The sequence below is a fragment of the Streptopelia decaocto genome, assembly GCF_964273445.1.
Source record: "Streptopelia decaocto genome assembly, contig: HAP1_SCAFFOLD_2159, whole genome shotgun sequence".
In the NCBI taxonomy this organism is placed as follows: domain Eukaryota; kingdom Metazoa; phylum Chordata; class Aves; order Columbiformes; family Columbidae; genus Streptopelia; species Streptopelia decaocto.
The window spans coordinates 1-20,728 of record NW_028116622.1 but is presented as its reverse complement, the minus strand read 5'-3'; the positions used below and the strand labels follow the sequence as shown (position 1 = coordinate 20,728).

The following is a 20,728-nucleotide window of genomic DNA, read 5'->3' as shown; positions in this document are numbered from 1 at the left end:
CCCGGCCGTACCAGACGAAGCTGAGGCAGCAGGAGATGCGGCGCGCGGGCGGCGTCCGCACCAGGTCCAGCACCGAGTGCCGCGGCCCGGCCGCCGGCGTTTCCGTCTGCATGTGGGAGCGCAGGGTCTGGGGGGACACGGGGGACGTGGGGGGACACGGGGACATGGGGGGACACGGGGGACACGGGGGTTCCTCTGCTCCTTTGGGGGTGGGAGGAGCAGAGAGGGGACTGGGGGGCGGGGAGATCGAGGAGATGGAGATCATGGAGGAGATGGTGGAGAGGAGATGATGGAGGAGATGATGGAGATGAGATGGAGGAGATGATGGAGATGAGATGGTGGAGATGGAGATGGAGGAGATGAGATGGTGGAGATGATGGAGGAATTGGAGATGATTGAGGAGATGAGATGGAGGAGATGATGGAGATGGAGGAGATGATGGAGATGGAGATGGAGGAGATGATAGAGATGGAGGAGATAGAGATGAGATGGTGGAGATGATGAAGGAACTGGAGACGATGAAGATGGTGGAGATGGAGATGATTGAGGAGATGAGATGGAGGAGATGATGGAGATGGAGATGGTGGAGATGATGGAGATGAGATGATGGAGATGATGAAGGAATTGGAGATGACGAAGATGGTGGAGATGGAGATGACTGAGGAGATGAGATGATGAAGATTATGGAGATGGAGGAGATGATGGAGGAATTGGAGATGATGGAGATGGAGATGATTGAGGCGATGATGGAGATAATGGAGAGGGCTGGACAGACAGATGGCCGGTTGTCCGCGGGGATGGGCGGGTGTGGGGGGACAGGTGGGTTTGGGGACCCCCCACCATTGACCTCGGCTCAGAACGGGGTCCCCACCCCCACCAGCCCCCGCGGTGCCCCAGGGCCCCTTTTACTTCGATGTCCAGCTTGTCCCCTTCCTCCTCCTTCCCGTTGAGCTTGGCCACCCTGCGCAGCGCCCGCAGCGCCTGCTGCGGCCTCCCCGCCATCAGCAGCCAGCGCGCCGACTCCGTCAGCCACCTGCGGCACAGGCGGCCGAGGGCGCGCCGACTCCGTCAGCCACCCGCGGCACGGGCGGCCGAGGGCGCGCCGACTCCGTCAGCCACCTGCGGCACAGGCGGCCGAGGGCGCGCCGACTCCGTCAGCCACCCGCGGCACGGGCGGCCAAGGGCCCGCCGGACCCGCTTCAGTTGTCCCCACCGGCACCGCGCCAGGCTGGGGTTCAGCCAACCGTCCAGCCTTCTGACCATCCAACCAACCGTCCAACCGTCCAACCGTCCAACCGTCCAACTGTCCAACCGTCCAACCTTCTGACCATCCAACCAACCGTCCAACCATCCAACTGTCCAACCATCTGACCGTCCAACTGTCCAACCATCCAACTGTCCGACCATCCAACTGTCCGACCGTCCAACCATCCAACTGTCCAACCTTCTGACCGTCCAACCATCCAACTGTCCAACCATCCAACTGTCCGACCGTCCAACCATCCAACTGTCCAACCTTCTGACCGTCCAACCATCCAACCATCCAACTCTCCAACCGTCCAACCATTCAACTGTCCAACCTCCTGACCATCCAACCGTCCAACCTTCTGACTGTCCAGCCATCCAACTCTCCAAGTGTCCAACCGTCCAACTGTCCAACCTCCTGACCATTCAACTGTCCAACCTTCTGACCATCCAACCTTCTGACCGTCCGACTGTCCAACCGTCCAACTGTCCAACCACCCAACCATCCAACTTCATGACCATCCAACTGTCCAACCTCATCACCATCCGAATGTCCAACCTCTGACCATCCAACTGTCCAACTGTCCGTCCACCCAACCTTCTGTCCATCCTTAACCCTTCTCTCCATCCGTCCATGTTCTTCTCTGTCCGTCCATATTCTCCATCCATCCACGTTCATCTCCATCCATCCTTCTCCATCTAACCTTCTGACCGTCCAACCTTCCAACCAGCCGCCCATCCTTGCACCGTCTCTCCATCCATCCATCCGTCCGTCCATCTTTCCCCCCTCCTCCTCACCAGGAGCAGCAGAAGAAGCCGAGGAAGGGCAGGGACACGGTGAGCTGCAGCCAGCGCCAATGGGGGACGGCGTAGGCGACCCCGGCCAGCAGGAACTGCCCCAGCGTGTAGCAGTAACCCATGAGGGTGCCCACCAGCGCCCGCCCGCGCGTCGGCATCCACTCCAGAGCTGGGGGGACACGACGGGACACCGGGACGTGGACACCGCACCATGGACACCGCACCATGGACACCACAACATGGAGAACAGCAGGAACATGGACACCGGGACGTGGACACCGGGGACGTGGACACCAGGGATGTGGACACTGGGGACGTGGACACTGGGGACGTGGACACCAGGACATGGACACCAAGACATGGACACCAAGATGTGGACACTGGGACATGGACACCAAGACATGGACAGCGCAACATGGAGAACAGCAGGGACGTGGACACCAGGACATGGACACCAGGGACATGACATGGAGACCAGGGACATGGAGACCAGGGCATGACTTGGACACCAGGGACGTGGACACTGGGGACATGACATGGACACTGGGGATATGGACACCAGGACATGGACACCAGGACGTGGAGACCAGGACATGGACACCAAGATGTGGAGAGCAGGACATGGAGACCAAGATGTGGAGAGCAGGACATGGAGACCAAGACATGAAGACCAAGACATGGAGACCAGGACATGGACACCAAGACATGGACACCAGGACATGGACACCAAGCCATGGACACCAGGGACATGGGGAAGAGCAGGGACGTGGAGAAGAGCAGGGACAAGACACAGAGAAAGCTGGAGCCGTGGAGCAGGTCGGGGCGGGCGCCGCGTACCGAGGGACACGCTGTTGAGCAGCACCCCCGAGAAGGCGGCTCCGGTGAGCAGGCGCAGCGCGCAGTACCACGCGAAGCTGGGCGCGAAGGCCGACGCCGTCCCCATGGCCGCCAGCTGCAGGTGGCACCAGATCAGCACCGCGCGGCGCCCGAACCTGCGCCGGACCAGGAGCCGTGAGCGGGGCGGGAAGGAGCAGGAGGGAGGAGGAGGAGGAGGAGGAAGGAGGAAGGGGAGGAGGGAGGAGGAGGAGGAAGGAGGAAGGGGAGGAGGAGGAAGAGGAGGAGGAAGGAGGAAGAGGAGGAGGAGGAGGAAGAGGAGGAGGAAGGAGGAAGAGGAGGAGGAGGAGGAAGGGGAGGAGGAAGGAGGAAGAGGAGGAGGAGGAGGAAGGGGAGGAGGGAGGAGGAGGAGGGAGGAGGAAGGAGGAAGAGGAGGAGGAGGAAAGGAAGGAGGAAGAGGAGGAGGAAGGAGGAGGAAGAGGAGGAAGAGGAGGAGGGAGGAGGAAGGAGGAAGAGGAGGAGAAAGGAGGAAAAGGAGGAGAAAGGAGGAAAAGGAGGAGAAAGGAGGAAAAGGAGGAGAAAGGAGGAAGAGGGGAGGAAGAGGAAGGGGAGGAGGAAGTGGGAGAAAGAGAAAGAAGAGGAAGAAGAGATGAGGAGGAGGAAGAAGAAAGAGAGGAGGAAGAGGAGGAGGAGGGGAGAGGAAGAGAAGAGAGAGAGGCAGAAGAAGAGGAAGTGGAAGAAGAGGAAGAGAAAGAGGAAGAAGAGGGGATGAGGAGGAGGAAGAGGAGGAAGAAGAGGAGGAAGAGGAAGAAGAAAGTGATGAGTAGAACGAAGAGGAGGAGGAAGGGATGAAGAAGATGGGGTGAGGAAGAGGAGGAAGAAGAGGAGGAAGAAGAGAGGGTGAGGAGGAGGAGAAAGAGGAAGAAGAGGAGGAAGAGGGAGAGGAGGAGGAGGAGGAAGAGGCCGAAGCTCACCGGTCCGAGAGGCTCCCGAAGAGCAGCCCCCCCAGCAGCACCCCGGCCATGTAGAGCGACTGGGCCACCTGCTTCATCCCCCGCTGGCCACACACCAGGTCCCACTGCGGGGACAAGGACACGCGTGGGGACACCCAGCACGTCCCCAGCCCGGCGCCGGGGGCGCGGTGACACAACCCAACCGGCGTTTGGCCGACGGCGACACCGAGACGCGACACTTGGTGGCGCTTCCCAGCATCTCCGTGGGCTGAAGGTCCTGCCAGGTGTCACCTGCTCCCTTTTTGTCCCCTTAGTGGTGGCCACCGACCCCCACGTCCCCCCTTTTTCCTCCTGAGCTCTCAGAGCATCAGGTTCCTCCAGCAAAGGTTGGGAAGATGCTCCAGTTGGACAACGTCAGCGTGGGGACATCAATGTTGGGACATCAACGTAATGACACCGACATGGGGACATCAACGTGGTGACACCGACATGGGGACATCAATGTGGTGACACCAATGTGGTGACATCAACATGGGGACACCGACGTGGGGACACCAGCGTGGTGACATCAACATGGTGACACCAATATGGTGACACTGACGTGGGGACACCAATATGGTGACAGCAATGTGGGGACATCAACGTGGTGACACCGACATGGGGACACCAACGTGGTGACATCAACATGAGGATACTGACGTGGGGACATCAACATGGTGAGACTGATGTGGGGACACCGACGTGGGGACATCAATGTGGTGACGCCAACGTGGGGACATCAATGTTGGGACACCGATATGGGGACACCAACTTGGTGACACCAACATGGTGACACCGACATGGGGACATCGACATGGTGAGACCGACATGGGGACACTGATGTGGGGACATCAACATGGGGACACCGACGTGGGGACACCAATATGGTGACACCAATGTGGGGCCATCAACATGGTGACACCGACGTGGGGACACCAACGTGGTGACACCAACATGAGGATACCGACGTGGGGACATCAACGTTGGGACACCGACGTGGGGACATCAATGTGGTGACGCCAATGTGGGGACATCAATGTTGGGACACCGATATGGGGACACCAACATGGTGACACCAACATGGTGACATCAACATGGGGAGACCGACGTGGGGACACCGATGTGGGGACATCAACATGGTGACACCAACATGGAGACACCAACATGGTGAGACCAACGTGGGGACACCAATGTGGGGACACCAACGTAGTGACACCAATGTGGTGACACCACCGGCCGCCTTCCATTGCGTTGTCCCCCCCGCGTCCCCCCCGTGTCCCCCCGTGTCCCCCCGGTACCTCGGTGACGATGGTGCTGCTGAAGACGCCGCGGTCGTAGGTCCAGCCGTCCCGGCACGGCTCCGTCTCGGCCCCCGTGGCGTTGGCCACCGACGCGTTGGCCTCCAGGAGCCACCACTGCGGGGCCACGAAGCGCCGGCACCGCTCGCCCGCCGGCACCCACGCCCGCAGCCGCTCCCCGGCGCCGGTGCCGTTGTCACCATTGTCACCATTGTCATCACCGTCCTCCCAGCGCAGCCGGCACCGGTGGGCGACGCCGGCGGCCGTGAAGTTCTGCAGCAGGTTGTGACTCGCCATCATGAACACGGGCATGGCCAACACGGCCACGGTGGCCACCTGGAAGCGGCCCATCCCCCCCAGGCGCGCCAGCAGCTCGGCAAAGGCCATGACGGCGCCGCCGGCCCCAAAACCCCCGTGTTTCACCCCAAAAAGCGCTCCCGGCGCCGCCGCCGCGCGACCGGCCACGGATCCCGCGGTCGGGTCAACGGTTGCCTTGGGGTTAATCTTTGACTTTGTAGACGGGTTTTGGGTGAATTTCCAGTGAAAATGGGCAAAAGAGGACACCGAGGGTGACAACGGGACCTGTGGGTGTCACCAAATGTGCCAACGGGGCCCACGGGGGTCACCAAATGGGACAACGGGGGCCACCAAATGGGAGAACGGGACCTACGGGTGTCACCAAATGCGACAACGGGACCCACGGGGGTCACCAAATGGGACAACAGTGGGACAACGGGGTGGCCAGAGGGGGGTCTCCTCGTTGTGACGCCAAAAAGAGCCCCCAAAATGGGGCAAAACTGGACAAATTTGGGGCGGGGAGAAAAGAAAGAATTGTCGTTTTTGTGAAAATTATAGAATTAAACAAAACAACAATATTTTGAGGGAAAAAAGTGGGTTTTTGGGGACATCCAGCTCTTGGGGACGCCTCGGGAAGGCAATGGGGGATCTTCACCAGCCTCTTTTGGGTTAAATTTTAGCGCTTTTGGGTCAGGGAATGGGCTTCGCTGGCCTCTTTTTTTGGGTTAAATTTTAGCACTTTTGGGTCAAAGAATGGGCTTGGCCGGCCCCTTTTTTGGGTTAAATTGTAGCGGTTTTGGGTCCAAAGGCGTCCGGAGGCGCCGGCGCGGTCGGTCGCGCTCGGTCACGGAGCTTCCGCCCGCCGTTAATTTTTGACGGCCTGGGGACAAGGGACACGCGGGACGTGGAGCGGGGGCTGGGGGCCCTGGGGGGGTTGGGGACATCGGGGTGGCCTTGGGGACGAGGGGCTTTGGTGTCACCCCATTGGTGGTGGCCTTGGGTGGAGGTGTCACCCATTGGTGGTGGCCTTGGGGATGTGGGTGGAGGTGTCACCCCCCTGGTTCTGGTCTTGGGGACAAGGGTGGAGGTGTCACCCCCAATAGTGGTGGCCTTGGGTACAAGGGTGGAGGTGTCACCCCAATGGTGGTGGCCTTGGGGACATGGGTGGAGGTGTCACCCCCCTGGTTCTGGTCTTGGGGACATGGGTGGAGGCGTCACCCCACTGGTTCTGGTCTTGGGGACACGGGTGGAGGTGTCACCCCATCAGTGGTGGCCTTGGGGACACAGGTCTTTGGTGTCACCCATTGGTGGTGGCCTTGGGGACACGGGTGGAGGTGTCACCCCCAATGGTGGTGGCTTTGGGGACGTGGGTGGAGGTGTCACCCATTGGTGGTGGCCTTGGGGACACGGGTGGAGGTGTCACCCCCAATGGTGGTGGCTTTGGGGACGTGGGTGGAGGCGTCACCCCAATGGTGGTGGCCTTGGGGACACGGGTCTTTGGTGTCACCCCACTGGTGGTGGCCTTGGGGACATGGGTGGAGGTGTCACCCCATTGGTGGTGGCCTTGGGGACATGGGTGGATGTGTCACCGCACTGGTGGTGGCCTTGGGGACATGGGTGGAGGTGTCACCCCATTGGTTCTGGCCTTGGGGACATGGGTGGAGGTGTCACCCCATTGGTTCTGGTCTTGGGGACAAGGGTGGAGGCGTCACCCCACTGGTTCTGGTCTTGGGGACACGGGTGGAGGTGTCACCCCATCAGTGGTGGCCTTGGGGACACGGGTCTTTGGTGTCAACCATTGGTGGTGGCCTTGGGGACACGGGTGGAGGTGTCATCCCAATGGTGGTGGCTTTGGGGACGTGGGTGGAGGTGTCACCCCATTGGTGGTGGCCTTGGGGACACGGGTCTTTGGTGTCACCCATTGGTGGTGGCCTTGGGGACATGGTTGGAGGTGTCACCCCAATGGTGGTGGCTTTGGGGACGTGGGTGGAGGTGTCACCCCATCGGTGGTGGCTTCGGTGGCCTCAGACATCACCCTGAGCCGTTGTCCCCACCAGAGCTGCTTTATTGCCCAGGACGCGTCCCGCGGTGTCACCGGCCGTGGGGACAGGTCCCGTGTCCCCGTGTCCCCCGGGCCCGTCAGGGCTCCTGGGGCTGGAGCGGGATCTTCTCCTTGGGCTCCTCCTGTGGCTTCCGCCTGGCCCTGGGGGAGGAGCCACCAGCGGGGACAGGGCCCCGATTGGACGGTGTCCGTCCAGCTGTCTGTCGGCATCCAACCATCGTCCAACCATCAGCCAACCATCGTCCAACCATCAGCCAACCATTGTCCATTGTCCAGCCATCATCCGACCATCAACCAACCATCATCTATCATCCACCTGTCATTCAACCATTGTCCAACCATCAGCCAACCATCGTCCAACCATCGTCCAACCATCAGCCAACCATCAGCCAACCATCGTCCATCATCCAGCCGTCATCCAACCGTCATCCAACCATCGTCCAACCATCGTCCAACCGTCATCCAACCATCGTCCATTGTCCTACCATCATCCAGCCTTTGCCCAATCTTCATCCAACTATCTCTGCATCATCCAACCTTCATCCAACCATCATCCATTATCGTCCAACTGTCAACCACCATCCAACCTTCATCCATCATCCACCCTTCGTTCAACCTTCATTCATCATCCCACCTTTGTCCAACCACCATCCAACCTTCATCCAACCATCATCATCCAACTGTCAACCATCATCCAACATTCATCCATCACCCAACCTTCATCCATCATCCAACCTTCATCCAACTATCATCCAACCTTGATCCAACCATCATCATCCAACTGTCAACCATCATCCAACCTTCATCCATCATCCCACCTTCATCCAACCTTCATCCAACCATCATCCAACTATCATCCAACTGTCAACCACCATCCAACCTTCATCCATCATCCAACCTTCATCCAACTATCATCCAACCTTCATCCAACCATCATCATCCAACTGTCAACCATCATCCAACCTTCATCCAACGATCATCCAACCTTCATTCATCATCCCACCTTTCTCCAACCACCATCCAACCTTCATCCAACCATCATCCATCATCATCCAACTGTCAACCACCATCCAACCTTCATCCATCATCCAACCTTCATCAAACCATCAGCCACCCATTGACGTCTCCAGCCACCCCTCCATGTCTCCATCCTTCCACCATCATCTCCACCCACCCACCCCATGTCCCCCCACCCCTCGGCGTGTCCCCCACCTGCTCTCCACCTCCTCGATGGTGTCGGGCAGCGGCATGTTGAGCGTCTCGGGCAGGAAGCCGGCGGCCACGGTGGCCACCACGGGGGCCACCCCGTAGACGGCGGGCGGCAGGAAGGGGTAATACTCCTCCGTCATCTTCACCAGCGGCGCCACGATGCCGCCCACGCGCGCCATGGTGCTGCCGAAGCCCAAGCCCGTCTGCCTGCGCGGCACCGCGGCGTCACCGCAACGTCACCGCGGGGTCACCGCGACGTCACCGTGGGGTCACCGGGACGGGACGTACCTGATGGGGGTCGGGTAGAGCTCGGTGGTGTAGAGGAAGACGCAGTTGAAGGAGGCGGAGAGACAACCCTTCCCGATGACGGCCAGGGCCGTGCGCAGCGTCTGCAGCTCTGGGGGACGCGGGGACACCGTGGGGACACCGCGAGGACACCGTGGGGACACCGCGGGGGTGGGGAGAAGGGGATGGGGGTGGAGATGTGGTTGGGTGGTTGGAGATGCCAGTGGATGGTTGGAGATGTTGATGGATGGATGGACGGATGGTTGGATGGACGGATGGATGGTTGGTTGGTTGGTTGGATGAATGGACAGATGGTTGGTTGGATGGTTGGATGGACAGATGGTTGGATGAACGGATGGATGGATGGATGGTTGAATGGTTGGTTGGTTGGTTGGTTGGATGGACAAATGGATGGATGGATGGATGGTTGAATGGTTGGTTGGTTGGTTGGTTGGTTGGTTGGTTGGTTGGTTGGTTGGTTGGATGAATGGACAGATGGTTGGTTGGATGGATGGATGGACGGATGGAGATGTTTGGGTGGTTGGAGATGTTGACGGGTGGTTGGGTGGATGGATGGACGGACGGATGGATGGACAGATGGACAGACGGATGGATGGACAGATGGACGGAAGGACAGATGGACGGATGGATGGATGGATGGATGGATGGATGGATGGATGGATGGATGGAAATGTGGTTGGATGGACAGAGATGTTGATGGGTGGTTGGATGGTTGGACACATGGATGGATGGATGGACGGAGATGTGGTTGGGTGGTTGGAGATGTCAATGGATGGATGGAGATGTTGATGGGTGGTTGGATGGAGATGTGGTTGGGTGGTTGGACACAAGATGAGTGGATGGATGGAGATGTGGATGGATGGAGATGCAGGCAGGTGCATCACCCAACATCTGGCGAAGGGACCAATGGGTGAAGCCCCAAGCAGGGCGTGTCCTGCTGAGGACCCGGTGACAGATCCCCCGCGTCCCCCACACCCACCTGTGGGGACGAAGATGTTGGCGATGATGACCAAGCCCGCCAGGAAGAGCGCGACCATGAGCGACACGCGCCGGCCCACGTAGCTGACGGACACGGTCACCACCAGCTTGGCCGGGACGTCCACGGCGCCGAAAATCACCTGGATCAGGTAAATGCTGACGCCGAAGTTCTGGAGATCCATGGCCAGGCCGTAGTAGGAGAAACTGATGGAGAACCTGGTGGGGAAATGGACCTTGAGTGGGGGCACCACCCCCCCGTGGTGTCACCAACATCCGCGGGGTGTCACCAACCTCCCTGGGGTGTCACCAACCCCCCTGGGGTGTCGCTGTCACATGGACAGGGTGTCAGGTGAGGGGAAGAGGGTTGTGGGACCAACACCCTCCCAACCTCCCACCCAACCAACTAATCAACCCTCTTCTTAACCACCCACCCAACCAACCACCCAACCAACCAATCAACCCTCTTCTTAACCACCACCCAACCAACCACCCAACCAACCAATCAACCCTCTTCTTAACCACCCATCCACCCAACCACCCAACCAACCAATCAACCTTCTTCTTAACCAACCACCCAACCAACCAATGAACTAACCATCTTCTCAACTAACTAACTAACCATGTTCTTAACCAACTAACCAACCATCCAACCAACCAACCATCCAGCCAACCAACCATCCAGCCAACCAACCAACCAACCAACCAACCAACCAACCAACCAACCAACCAACCATCTTCTCAACCAACCGACCAACCAACCATCTTCTCAATCAACCAACCAACCATCCAACCAACCAACCAACCATCTTCTCAACCAACTGACCAACCAACCGCCTTCTCAATCAACCAACCAACCATCCAACCAACCATCTTCTTGACCAACCACCCATCATCTCAACCATCCAACCCCCTCCCTGTCCCCCGGCCCCACCAGACGATGGAGAGGCAGCAGAAGATGTGCCGGATCACGGGGGTCCGGACCAGGTCGGACACGGTGTACGACGACTTGAGCGCCGCCAGCTCCTCCTTCATGCTGGACCTGAGGATCTGGGGACACGGGCGGGTTGGGAGGGGACAGCGAGGCCACCGCCAACCCCCCATGGTGTCACCAAACCTCCACCGTGATCTTCTCCCCTTCCTCCTTCCTCCCGTTGATCTTGGCCACGCGTTGAAGGACCTTCACGGCCTTCTCGGCCTTCCCGGACAGGACCAACCACCGCGCCGACTCGGCCAACCACCTGCGGCCATGGGGGAAACTGAGGCACCGGGAGACCCCCACGGTGTCCCCGGGGTGTCCCCCGGGTGTCCCCAGGCCCTACCAGGAGCAGCAGAAGAAGCCGAAGAAGGGCAGGGACACGGTGAGCTGCAGCCAGCGCCAATGGGGGACGGCGTAGGCGATCCCGGCCAGCAGGATCTGGCCCAGCGTGTAGGAGAAGCCGGTGATGGCCACGGTGACGGCGCGGTAGGGGGTGGGGATCCACTCCACCACTGCAGGGGGACGCGGGGTCACCTCGGCGTTGGGGACACGGTCGGTGGCCTCCGCGGGTCCACGTCGTTCTTCTTGGCCAGGGTGAGCCACCCTCCCGTGGCCATGGGGACATCCATGGCCGTTGGGTGTCCCCAACCATCAGCATTGGGTTGTCCCCTTCCATGGCCATGGGGTGTCCCCAACCATCAGCATTGGGTTGTCCCCTTCCATGGCCATGGGGTTGTCCCCAGCCATGGCCATTGGGACATCCATGACCATGGTGACGCCCCCAATCATGGCCATTGGGTTGTCCCCATTTATGGCCATTGGGTCAACCCCGTCCATGGCCATTGTGTTGTCCCCACCCATGGCCATTGGGTCAACCCCACCCATGGCCATTGGGTCACCCCCACCCATGGCCATTGGGCTGTCCCCATTTATGGCCATTGGGTCACCATTCTCCATGGCCATTGGGCTGTCCCCAACCATGGCCATTGGGTCACCCCTGTCCATGGCCATTGTGTTGTCCCCACCCATGGCCATTGGGTCAACCCCACCCATGGCCATTGGGTCACCCCCACCCATGACCATTGGGTTGTCCCCATTTATGGCCATTGGGTCACCCTTCTCCATGGCCATTGGGTTGTCCCCAACCATGGCCATTGGGTCAACCCCATCCATGGCCATTGGGACATCCATGACCATGGTGACACCCCCAATCATGGCCATTGGGTTGTCCCCAACCATGGCCACTGGGTCAACCCCATCCATGGCCATTGGGTCAACCCCACCCATGGCCATTGGGTCACACTTCTCCATGGCCATTGGGACATCCATGACCATGGTGACACCCCCAATCATGGCCATTGGGTTGTCCCCAACCATGGCCATTGGGACATCCATGACCATGGTGACGGCCCCAACCATGGCCATTGGGTCAAGCCCACCCATGGCCATTGGGTCAACCCTATCCACGGCCATTGGGTTGTCCCCAACCATGACCATTGTGTCGTCCCCAACCATGGCCATTGGGTTGTCCCTGTCCATGGCCACTGGGTCAACCCTGTCCATGGCCATTGGGACATCCATGACCATGGTGACACCCCCAATCATGGCCATTGGGTTGTCCCCAACCATGGCCACTGGGTCAACCCCATCCATGGCCATTGGGTCAACCCCGTCCATGGCCATTGGGTTGTCCCCAACCATGGCCATTGGGTCACCCCTGTCCATGGCCATTGGGTTGTCCCCGTCCATGCCCATTGGGTCAACCCTGTCCATGGCCATTGGGACATCCATGACCACGGTGGTGCCCCCAACCATGGCCATTGGGTCACCCCTGTCCATGGCCATTGGGTTGTCCCCATCCATGCCCATTGGGTCAACCCTGTCCATGGCCATTGCGACACCCATGACCATTGTGTTGTCCCCCCAACCATGGCCATTGTGTTGTCCCCACCCATGGCCATTGGGTCACCCCCATCCATGGCCATTGTGTCACCCCGTCCATGGCCATTGTGTTGTCCCCAGCCCTGGCCGTGGTGCCGCCCGTCGCGTCCCCGGGTCCCCGCGCGCGCGCTCACCCAGGCAGGCGATGCTGAGCCCGAAGCCCGACAGCGCCATCCCGCCCGCGAAGCGGAAGGCGCAGTACGACGCGTAGTTGGGCGCGAAGGCCGTGCAGGTGCCCATCACCCCCAGCTGCAGGTAGGACCAGAGCAGCAGCGCCTTGCGCCCGAACCTGCGACGGCAGCACTGGCGGCACTGGGGGCACTGGGAGGGACTGGGGGCAATGGGAGCACTGGGGGCACTGGGAGCACTGGGAGGGACTGGGAGGGACTGGGAGGGACAGGGAGCACTGGGAGGAGCACGGGGGGCACTGGGGGGACTGGGAGGGACTGGGAGCAGGGGGAGTGCTGGGAGGACTGGTAGCACTGGGGGGGACTGGGAGCAATGGGAGGGACTGGGAGTGCTGGGAGGACTGGGAGCAATGGGAGCAATGGGAGCACTGGGGGCAACGGGAGCACTGGGAGTGCTGGGAGGACTGGGAGCACTGGGAGGGATTGGGAGCACTGGGTGCACTGGGAGGGACTGGGAGCAATGGGAGCACTGGGGACAATGGGGGGGACTGGAAGCACTGGGAGGGGAACTGGGAGCACTGGAAGCACTGGGAGGGACTGGGAGCAATGGGAGCACTGGGAGCACTGGGGGCAATGGGAGGGGAACTGGGAGCAATGGGAGCACTGGGGGCAATGGGGGGGACTGGAAGCACTGGGAGCAATGGGAGGGGAACTGGGAGCACTGGGAGCACTGGGAGGGGAACTGGGAGCACTGGGAGCACTGGGAGGGGAACTGGGAGCACTGGGAGCACTGGGGGCAATGGGAGGGGAACTGGGAGCAATGGGAGCACTGGGGGCAATGGGAGGGGAACTGGGAGCACTGGGAGGGGAACTGGGAGCACTGGGAGGGGAAGCGAGGCGGGGGGCGGTACCTGTCGGACAGGCCCCCCAGGAGCAGCGCCCCCACCAGCACCCCGGCCATGTAGATGGACTGGGCCATCTGGCGCAGCTGCCGGTACCCGCACACCAGGTCCCACTGCGGAGGGACAGCGTGTCCCCAACGGCCACCGCGAGGCCCCGGCCCCACAGCTCCGGCCCCACGGACCCAACAGCCCCATGGACCCATCAACAGCCCCATGGACCCAACAGCCCCATGGACCCATCAGCCCCATGGACCCATCAACAGCCCCATGGACCCAGCAGCCCCACGTGGTTCCATCTCCAGATGGTTCCATCTCCAGATGGTTCCATCTCCATCTCTAGATGGTTCCATCTCCATTTCTATCTCCAGATGGTTCCATCTCCAGATGGTTCCATCTCCATCTCTAGATGGTTCCATCTCTATTTCTATCTCCAGATGGTTCCATCTCCAGATGGTTCCATCTCCATCTCTAGATGGTTCCATCTCCAGATGGTTCCATCTCCATCTCTATCCATCTCCATCCCTCCATCTCTAGCTGGTTCCATCTCCATCTCCAGATGGTTCCATCTCCATCTCTCCATCTCCATCCAGCTCCATCCCTCCATCTCTAGATGGTTCCATCTCCAGATGGTTCCACCTCCATCTCCAGATGGTTCCATCTCCATCTCCAGATGGTTCCATCTCCATCTCTAGATGGTTCCATCTCTATTTCTATCTCCAGATGGTTCCATCTCCAGATGGTTCCATCTCCATCTCCAGATGGTTCCATCTCCATCTCTAGATGGTTCCATCTCCAGATGGTTCCATCTCCATCTCTAGATGGTTCCATCTCCAGATGGTTCCATCTCCATCTCCATCCATCTCCATCCCTCCATCTCTAGCTGGTTCCATCTCCATCTCCAGATGGTTCCATCTCCATCTCTCCATCTCTCCATCTCCATCCAGCTCCATCCCTCCATCTCTAGATGGTTCCATCTCCAGATGGTTCCACCTCCATCTCCAGATGGTTCCATCTCCATCTGCAGATGGTTCCATCTCCATCCCACCAACTCTCTACGGTTCCACCTCCCTCCCACCATCTCCCTATGGATCCACCTCCACCACCATACGTTCCATCTCCATACGGTTCCACCTCCGCCCTCCCACCTCTGTGTCTCCATCTCCATCTCTCCCTCCCCAGGTGGTTCCATCATCTCCAGATGGTTCCACCTCCATCGCTTCATCTCCATATGGTCCCACCAGCTCTTTATGGTCCCATCTCCATCATCCCATCTCCTTATGGTCCCATCTCCATCACCCCATCTCCATATGGTTCCACCTCCGTCCCTTCATCTCCATATGGTCCCATCTCCATCTCCCGATGGTTCCACCTCCCCATGGTCCCCCCAACCCCCCGTGTCCCCTCCCCCATGTCCCCCGTGTCACCTCGGTGACGATCGTGGCCACGTAGACGCTGCGGTCGTAGTCCCACCCGTGGGGACACGGTTCGGTGGCCCCGGCGCCGCCGCTGCCATTGCTGGGGGACACGTAGAGGTGACAGGAGCCCAGGGTGGCGTTGGGGGACCCCAGGGTGCCATCGGGGGGCCCCGAGGTGTCACCGGGTGTCCCCAGGGTGCCGCCGGAAGCTGCTGAGATGCCATCAGGAGCCCCCAAAGTGCCACCAGAGATGGGGCCGGGTGGCTCCGGGGTGACACTGGGGACAATGGGGGTGGCTCTGGGGACACCAAGGATGGCACTGGGGACACCAAGGATGGCACTGGGGACACCAAGGATGGCACTGGGGACACTGGGGGTGGCACTGGGGACAATGGGGGTGGCACTGGGGATACTGGGGGTGGGACCGGGGATACCAGGGGTGACACTGGGGGTACTGGGGATGGCACTGGGGACCCCAAGGGTGGCACTGGGGACAATGGGGGTGACACTGGGGACCCCAAGGGTGGCACTGGGGACACTGGGGATGGCACTGGGGACCCCAAGGGTGGCACTGGGGACACTGGGGATGGCACTGGGGACCCCAAGGGTGGCACTGGGGACAATGGGGGTGACGCTGGGGACACTGGGGGTGGGACCAGGGACCCCAAGGGTGGCACTGGGGACAATGGGGGTGACGCTGGGGACACTGGGGGTGGGACCGGGGACCCCAAGGGTGGCACTGGGGACAATGGGGGGGACGCTGGGGACACTGGGGGTGGGACCGGGGACCCCAAGGGTGGCACTGGGGATACTGGGGACCCCGGGGGTGACAGTGGGGACATGGGGGGTGGCACTGGGGACACGGGGGGTGACGCTGGGGACGCGGCAGCGGTGCGGGGGGACGGCGGCGCTGAAGTTCTGCAGCAGGTTGTGCGCGGCCATGAGCAGGATGGGCACGGACAGCAGGGACGTCTGGAGCAGCTGGAAGCGGCCGAGGCCACCGACGCGGGACAGGACGGAGCCGAACGCCATCGCGGGGACGCCTGGGGACATCGTGGGGACATGGGGACATCATGGGGACATGGGGACACCGGGACAGTGTGGGACATGGGGACAGGACGGAGCCGAACGCCATCGCGGGGACACCTGGGGACATGGGGACATCGTGGGGACATGGGGACATCATGGGGACATGGGGACACCGGGACAGTGTGGGACATGGGGACAGGACGGAGCCGAACGCCATCGTGGGGACACCTGGGGGCATCATGGGGACATGGGGACAATGGGACAGCGTGGGACATGGGGACAGGATGGAGCCGAACGCCGTCGTGGGGACATCATGGGGACATCATGGGGACATGGGGACACTGGGACAGTGTGGGACATGGGGACAGGATGGAGCCGAACGCCATCGTGGGGACACCTGGGGACATCATGGGGACATCGTGGGGACATGGGGACATCATGGGGACATGGGGACACCGGGACAGTGTGGGACATGGGGACAGGATGGAGCTGAATGCCGTCGTGGGGACACCTGGGGACACGGGGACATCGTAGGGACATGGGGACATCATGGGGACATGGGGACAGTGTGGGACATGGGGACAGGACGGAGCCGAACGCCATCGTGGGGACACCTGGGGACATCATGGGGGCATCATGGGGACATGGGGACAATGGGACAGCATGGAACATGGGGACAGGATGGAGCCGAATGCCATCGCGGGGACACCTGGGGACACCTGGGGACATGGGGACATCATGGGGACATGGGGACAATGGGACAGCGTGGAACATGGGGACAGGATGGAGCCGAACGCCGTCATGGGGACACCTGGGGACACCTGGGGACATGGGGACATCGTGGGGACATGGGGACACCGGGACAGTGTGGGACATGGGGACAGGACGGAGCCGAACGCCATCGTGGGGACACCTGGGGACATCATGGGGGCATCATGGGGACATGGGGACACCTGGGGACATCATGGGGACATGGGGACAGCATGGGGACATGGGGACATCATGGGGACATGGGGACACCGGGACAGTGTGGGACATGGGGACAGGATGGAGCCGAATGCCATTGCGGGGACACTTGGGGACACGGGGACATCAGGGGGACATGGGGACAGTGTGGGACATGGGGATATAGGGACATGGGGACAGGAGGGACCCGAATGCCATCGTGGGGACCTGGGGACATCATGGGGACAGTGCGGGACATGGGGACAGAATGGGACGTATGGGGACACGGGCTCACACAGGGACGGTGTCACCGCTCGCGTCACTTGTCCCCACCCCCACCCCCCAGCGCGTCCCCGGGGACGGGACATCCGGCCAGATGTGACACTTGTGTCCCCCCCTTGTCCCCTCCCCAATGTCCCCATGTCCCCAGCCCCCTGCATGACCCCCCCCGATGTCCCCAGCCTGTTGTGTGTCCCCTCCCTAATGTCCCCAACCCCCCCCATGTCCCCAGTGTGATGTCCCCAGCTCCCCCACGATGTCCCCAACTGGTCCCCAACCCCCTCTGTATCCCCCCATGTCCCCCCCACGATGTCCCCAACCTGTCACCAATGTCCCCAACCTGTCCCCAACCCCCCCACGATGTCCCCAACCTGTCCCAACCCCCCGTGTCCCCCTCACGATGTCCCCAACCTGTCACCAATGTCCCCAACCTGTCCCCAACCCCCCCACGATGTCCCCAACCTGTCCCCACCCCCCCCCGTGTCCCCCCCACGATGTCCCCAACCTGTCACCAATGTCCCCAACCTGTCCCCACCCCCCCCGTGTGCCCCCCACGATGTCCCCAACCTGTCACCAATGTCCCCAACCTGTCCCCAACCCCCCCGTGTCCCCCCCCACGATGTCCCCAACCTGTCACCAATGTCCCCAACCTGTCCCCACCCCTCCCGTGTCCCCCCCACGATGTCCCCAACCTGTCACCAATGTCCCCAACCTGTCCCAACCCCCCCCGTGTCCCCCCCACGATGTCCCCAACCTGTCACCAATGTCCCCAACCTTTCCCCAACCCCCCCCGATGTCCCCAACCTGTCACCGATGTCCCCAACCTGTTGCCATGCCCCCTCCCCACTTCCCCAACCCCCCCACGATGTCCCCAACTCCCCCCGTGTCCCCCCCCCATGTCCCCACCCCCCCCGTGTCGCCCCCACGATGTCCCCAACCTGTTACCGTGTCCCCTCCCCCCTGTCCCCAACCTGTCCCCAACTCCCCCGATGTCCCCTCTCCGTGTCCCCCCCCCGTGTCCCCCGATGTCCCCTCGGTGTCCCCCGGCCCCGTTACCTCCGCCGGCCCCTCCTGCTCCCGGGAAATGAGGCGAAAAGCGGCTTTTTTGGTTAAAGTGTCACCGGCTGCGGGCGCGGGGGGGCGGGGGGGGGGGGGGGGGGAGGGGCGGATTCCAGCGCCGCGGGTGCCCGAACTCCTGGGTCCCTCCCGAACTCCTGGGTCCCCCCCGAACTCCTGGGTCCCCCCCGAACTCCCGGGTCCCTCCCGGACTCCTGGGTCCCTCCCGAACTCCCGGGTCCCTCCCGAACTCCTGGGTCCCTCCCGAACTCCTGGGTCCCCCCCGAACTCCTGGGTCCCTCCCGAACTCCTGGGTCCCCCCCGAACTCCTGGGTCCCCTCCCGAACTCCTGGGTCCCTCCCGAACTCCTGGGTCCCCTCGAACTCCTGGGTCCCTCCCGAACTCCCGGGTCCCCCCCGAACTCCTGGGTCCCCCCCGAACTCCTGGGTCCCTCCCGAACTCCTGGGTCCCCTCGAACTCCTGGGTCCCCCCCGAACTCCTGGGTCCCCTCGAACTCCTGGGTCCCCCCCGAACTCCTGGGTCCCCCCCGAACTCCTGGGTCCCTCCCAAACTCCCGGGTCCCCCCCGAACTCCTGGGTCCCTCCCAAACTCCTGGGTCCCTCCACCTGCCCCATACGTCTCTGGAGGGACCTATAGAGCCCCTATAGACTCCCCCACCCCCTATAGAAACCCCCTCCTCCTATAGAACCCCCCACCTGTTGTCCCCCCATGGGAGGCCTATAGATCCCCCTGAACCCCTATAGACGCCTATAGAGCCCCTATAGCCCCCCCAGCTCCCCATGGGGCCTGTAGACCCCATAGTGATCCCCTGACACCTATAGGCTCCAGTACCTCCTATAGACCATCACAGCCTCCCATAAACCCCTATAGCTTCCCACACCGAGCCCTATAGGTGCCCCACAGACCCCTATATAACCTATAGGTACCTATAGGCCCCGAACCACCCCCCCACAGGACCCTATAGATACCTATAAACCCCTATAGGTCCCTACAACCCCCTATAGGCGACCCCGCAGGGTCTCTGCTGCCCCCTGGCGGCCGAGAAAGGACACGAGCGTCTAGAGGGACCCAGGAGTTCGGGGGGGACCCAGGAGTTCCGGGGGACCCAGGAGTTCGAGGGGACCCAGGAGTTCGGGAGGGACCCAGGAGTTCGGGGGGGACCCAGGAGTTCCAGGGGATCCAGGGTTTTGGGGGGGGACCCAGGAGTTCGGGAGGGACCCAGGAGTTCGGGGGTGGGGACCCAGGAGTTCGGGGGGGGGGACCCAGGCATCCGGGGGACAGTTACGGAAACCAGAACTTTATTGAAAACCCCCCCAAATTCATTAAAAGCTGCGAAACGGCCCCAAAATCGCCCTCCTCCCCCCACCCAAAAAGGGGACCCAGGCGTCCGGGGAGGGACCCAGGCGTCCGGGCCGAGCCCCCTCCCCCGCGGGGGGGAGAAGGGGGGGGGGGCGCTCCCAGTGCTCCCAGTGCCCGACTGGGCGCTACGAGTCGTAATCTTCATCCTCCTCATCCTCGTCCTCGCGGGGGGGGGCGGGGGGGAGCCCGACCCCGCCCCCGGCCCCTCCCCCCCCCGCCATGGGGGCGGGACCCAGGGGGGGGAAGGGCAGCCCAGGGCTGTGGGGAGATGGGGGGGGGGGGGCAGGTCAGGGGACCCAGGCGTCCGGGAGGGGACCCAGGTGTCCGGGTGACCACCCCCCAATAGGGGACCCAGGTGTCCTGGGGGGAACCCACCCCCCCTCCCCAAGAAAAGGGGACCCGGGTGACCCCCATAGGGGACCCAGGCGTCCGGGAGGGGACCCAGGCGTCCGGGCAACCCCCATAGGGGACCCAGGCGTCCGGGGAGGGGGGGGGAGGGGCGTCACCTGGGGAAGGCGAGGGGGGGCTGTGGGGGGAGGGGCTGCGCTGGCTCCTCCTCCCCGTCGCTGTCACTGTCCTCAGAGTCCTCCTGGGCGGGGGGAGGGGACACAGGGTGACCCCAGGGGACCCAGGCGTCCGGGAGAGGGACCCAGGCGTC

The 20,728-nt window shown here is 61.8% G+C and overlaps 2 protein-coding genes and 1 long non-coding RNA gene across 3 annotated transcripts; all 3 read right to left on the bottom strand.

The window, feature by feature from the left end:
• Positions 1-11: 11 nt before the first annotated feature.
• On the bottom strand, positions 12-5,554 carry LOC309452127 (solute carrier family 22 member 6-B-like; the record flags this gene model as incomplete). Its single annotated transcript, XM_082076804.1, has 6 exons — positions 12-127; positions 910-1,033; positions 2,044-2,212; positions 2,881-3,035; positions 3,852-3,955; positions 5,168-5,554. Coding segments are annotated over 6 exons (1,055 nt in total), but the record flags the coding sequence as incomplete, so codon positions are not given.
• Positions 5,555-7,542: 1,988 nt separating this feature from the next.
• On the bottom strand, positions 7,543-15,926 carry LOC309452125 (solute carrier family 22 member 6-A-like). The gene is made up of 10 exons (XM_082076803.1): positions 15,391-15,926; positions 13,976-14,079; positions 13,071-13,225; positions 11,339-11,507; positions 11,134-11,257; positions 10,951-11,066; positions 10,021-10,235; positions 9,024-9,132; positions 8,739-8,942; positions 7,543-7,667 (listed from the first exon to the last, which is right to left on the bottom strand). Exons 2-10 carry the CDS (start codon positions 14,041-14,043, stop codon positions 7,604-7,606), a joined length of 1,224 nt encoding a protein of 407 aa, XP_081932929.1. The 5' UTR covers positions 14,044-14,079; positions 15,391-15,926; the 3' UTR covers positions 7,543-7,603.
• A 4,066-nt stretch (positions 15,927-19,992) lies between these two features.
• On the bottom strand, positions 19,993-20,705 carry LOC309452126. Its single transcript, XR_014186447.1, has 2 exons — positions 20,577-20,705; positions 19,993-20,328 (listed from the first exon to the last, which is right to left on the bottom strand). It is a non-coding gene; the product is annotated as an uncharacterized lncRNA (long non-coding RNA).
• Positions 20,706-20,728: the final 23 nt, after the last annotated feature.

Excerpts from the sequence above, each read along its gene's own strand:
- LOC309452125 (XM_082076803.1), bottom strand. The coding sequence starts at position 14,043 with ATGGCCCAGTCCATCTACATGGCCGGGGTGCTGGTGGGGGCGCTGCTC. Across the intron at positions 13,226-13,975 it reads CTGGGGGGCCTGTCCGACAG|GTTCGGGCGCAAGGCGCTGC; the intron begins GTACCGCCCCCC and ends CTGCCGTCGCAG. Across the intron at positions 9,133-10,020 it reads CAACATCTTCGTCCCCACAG|AGCTGCAGACGCTGCGCACG; the intron begins GTGGGTGTGGGG and ends CGCGTCCCCCAG.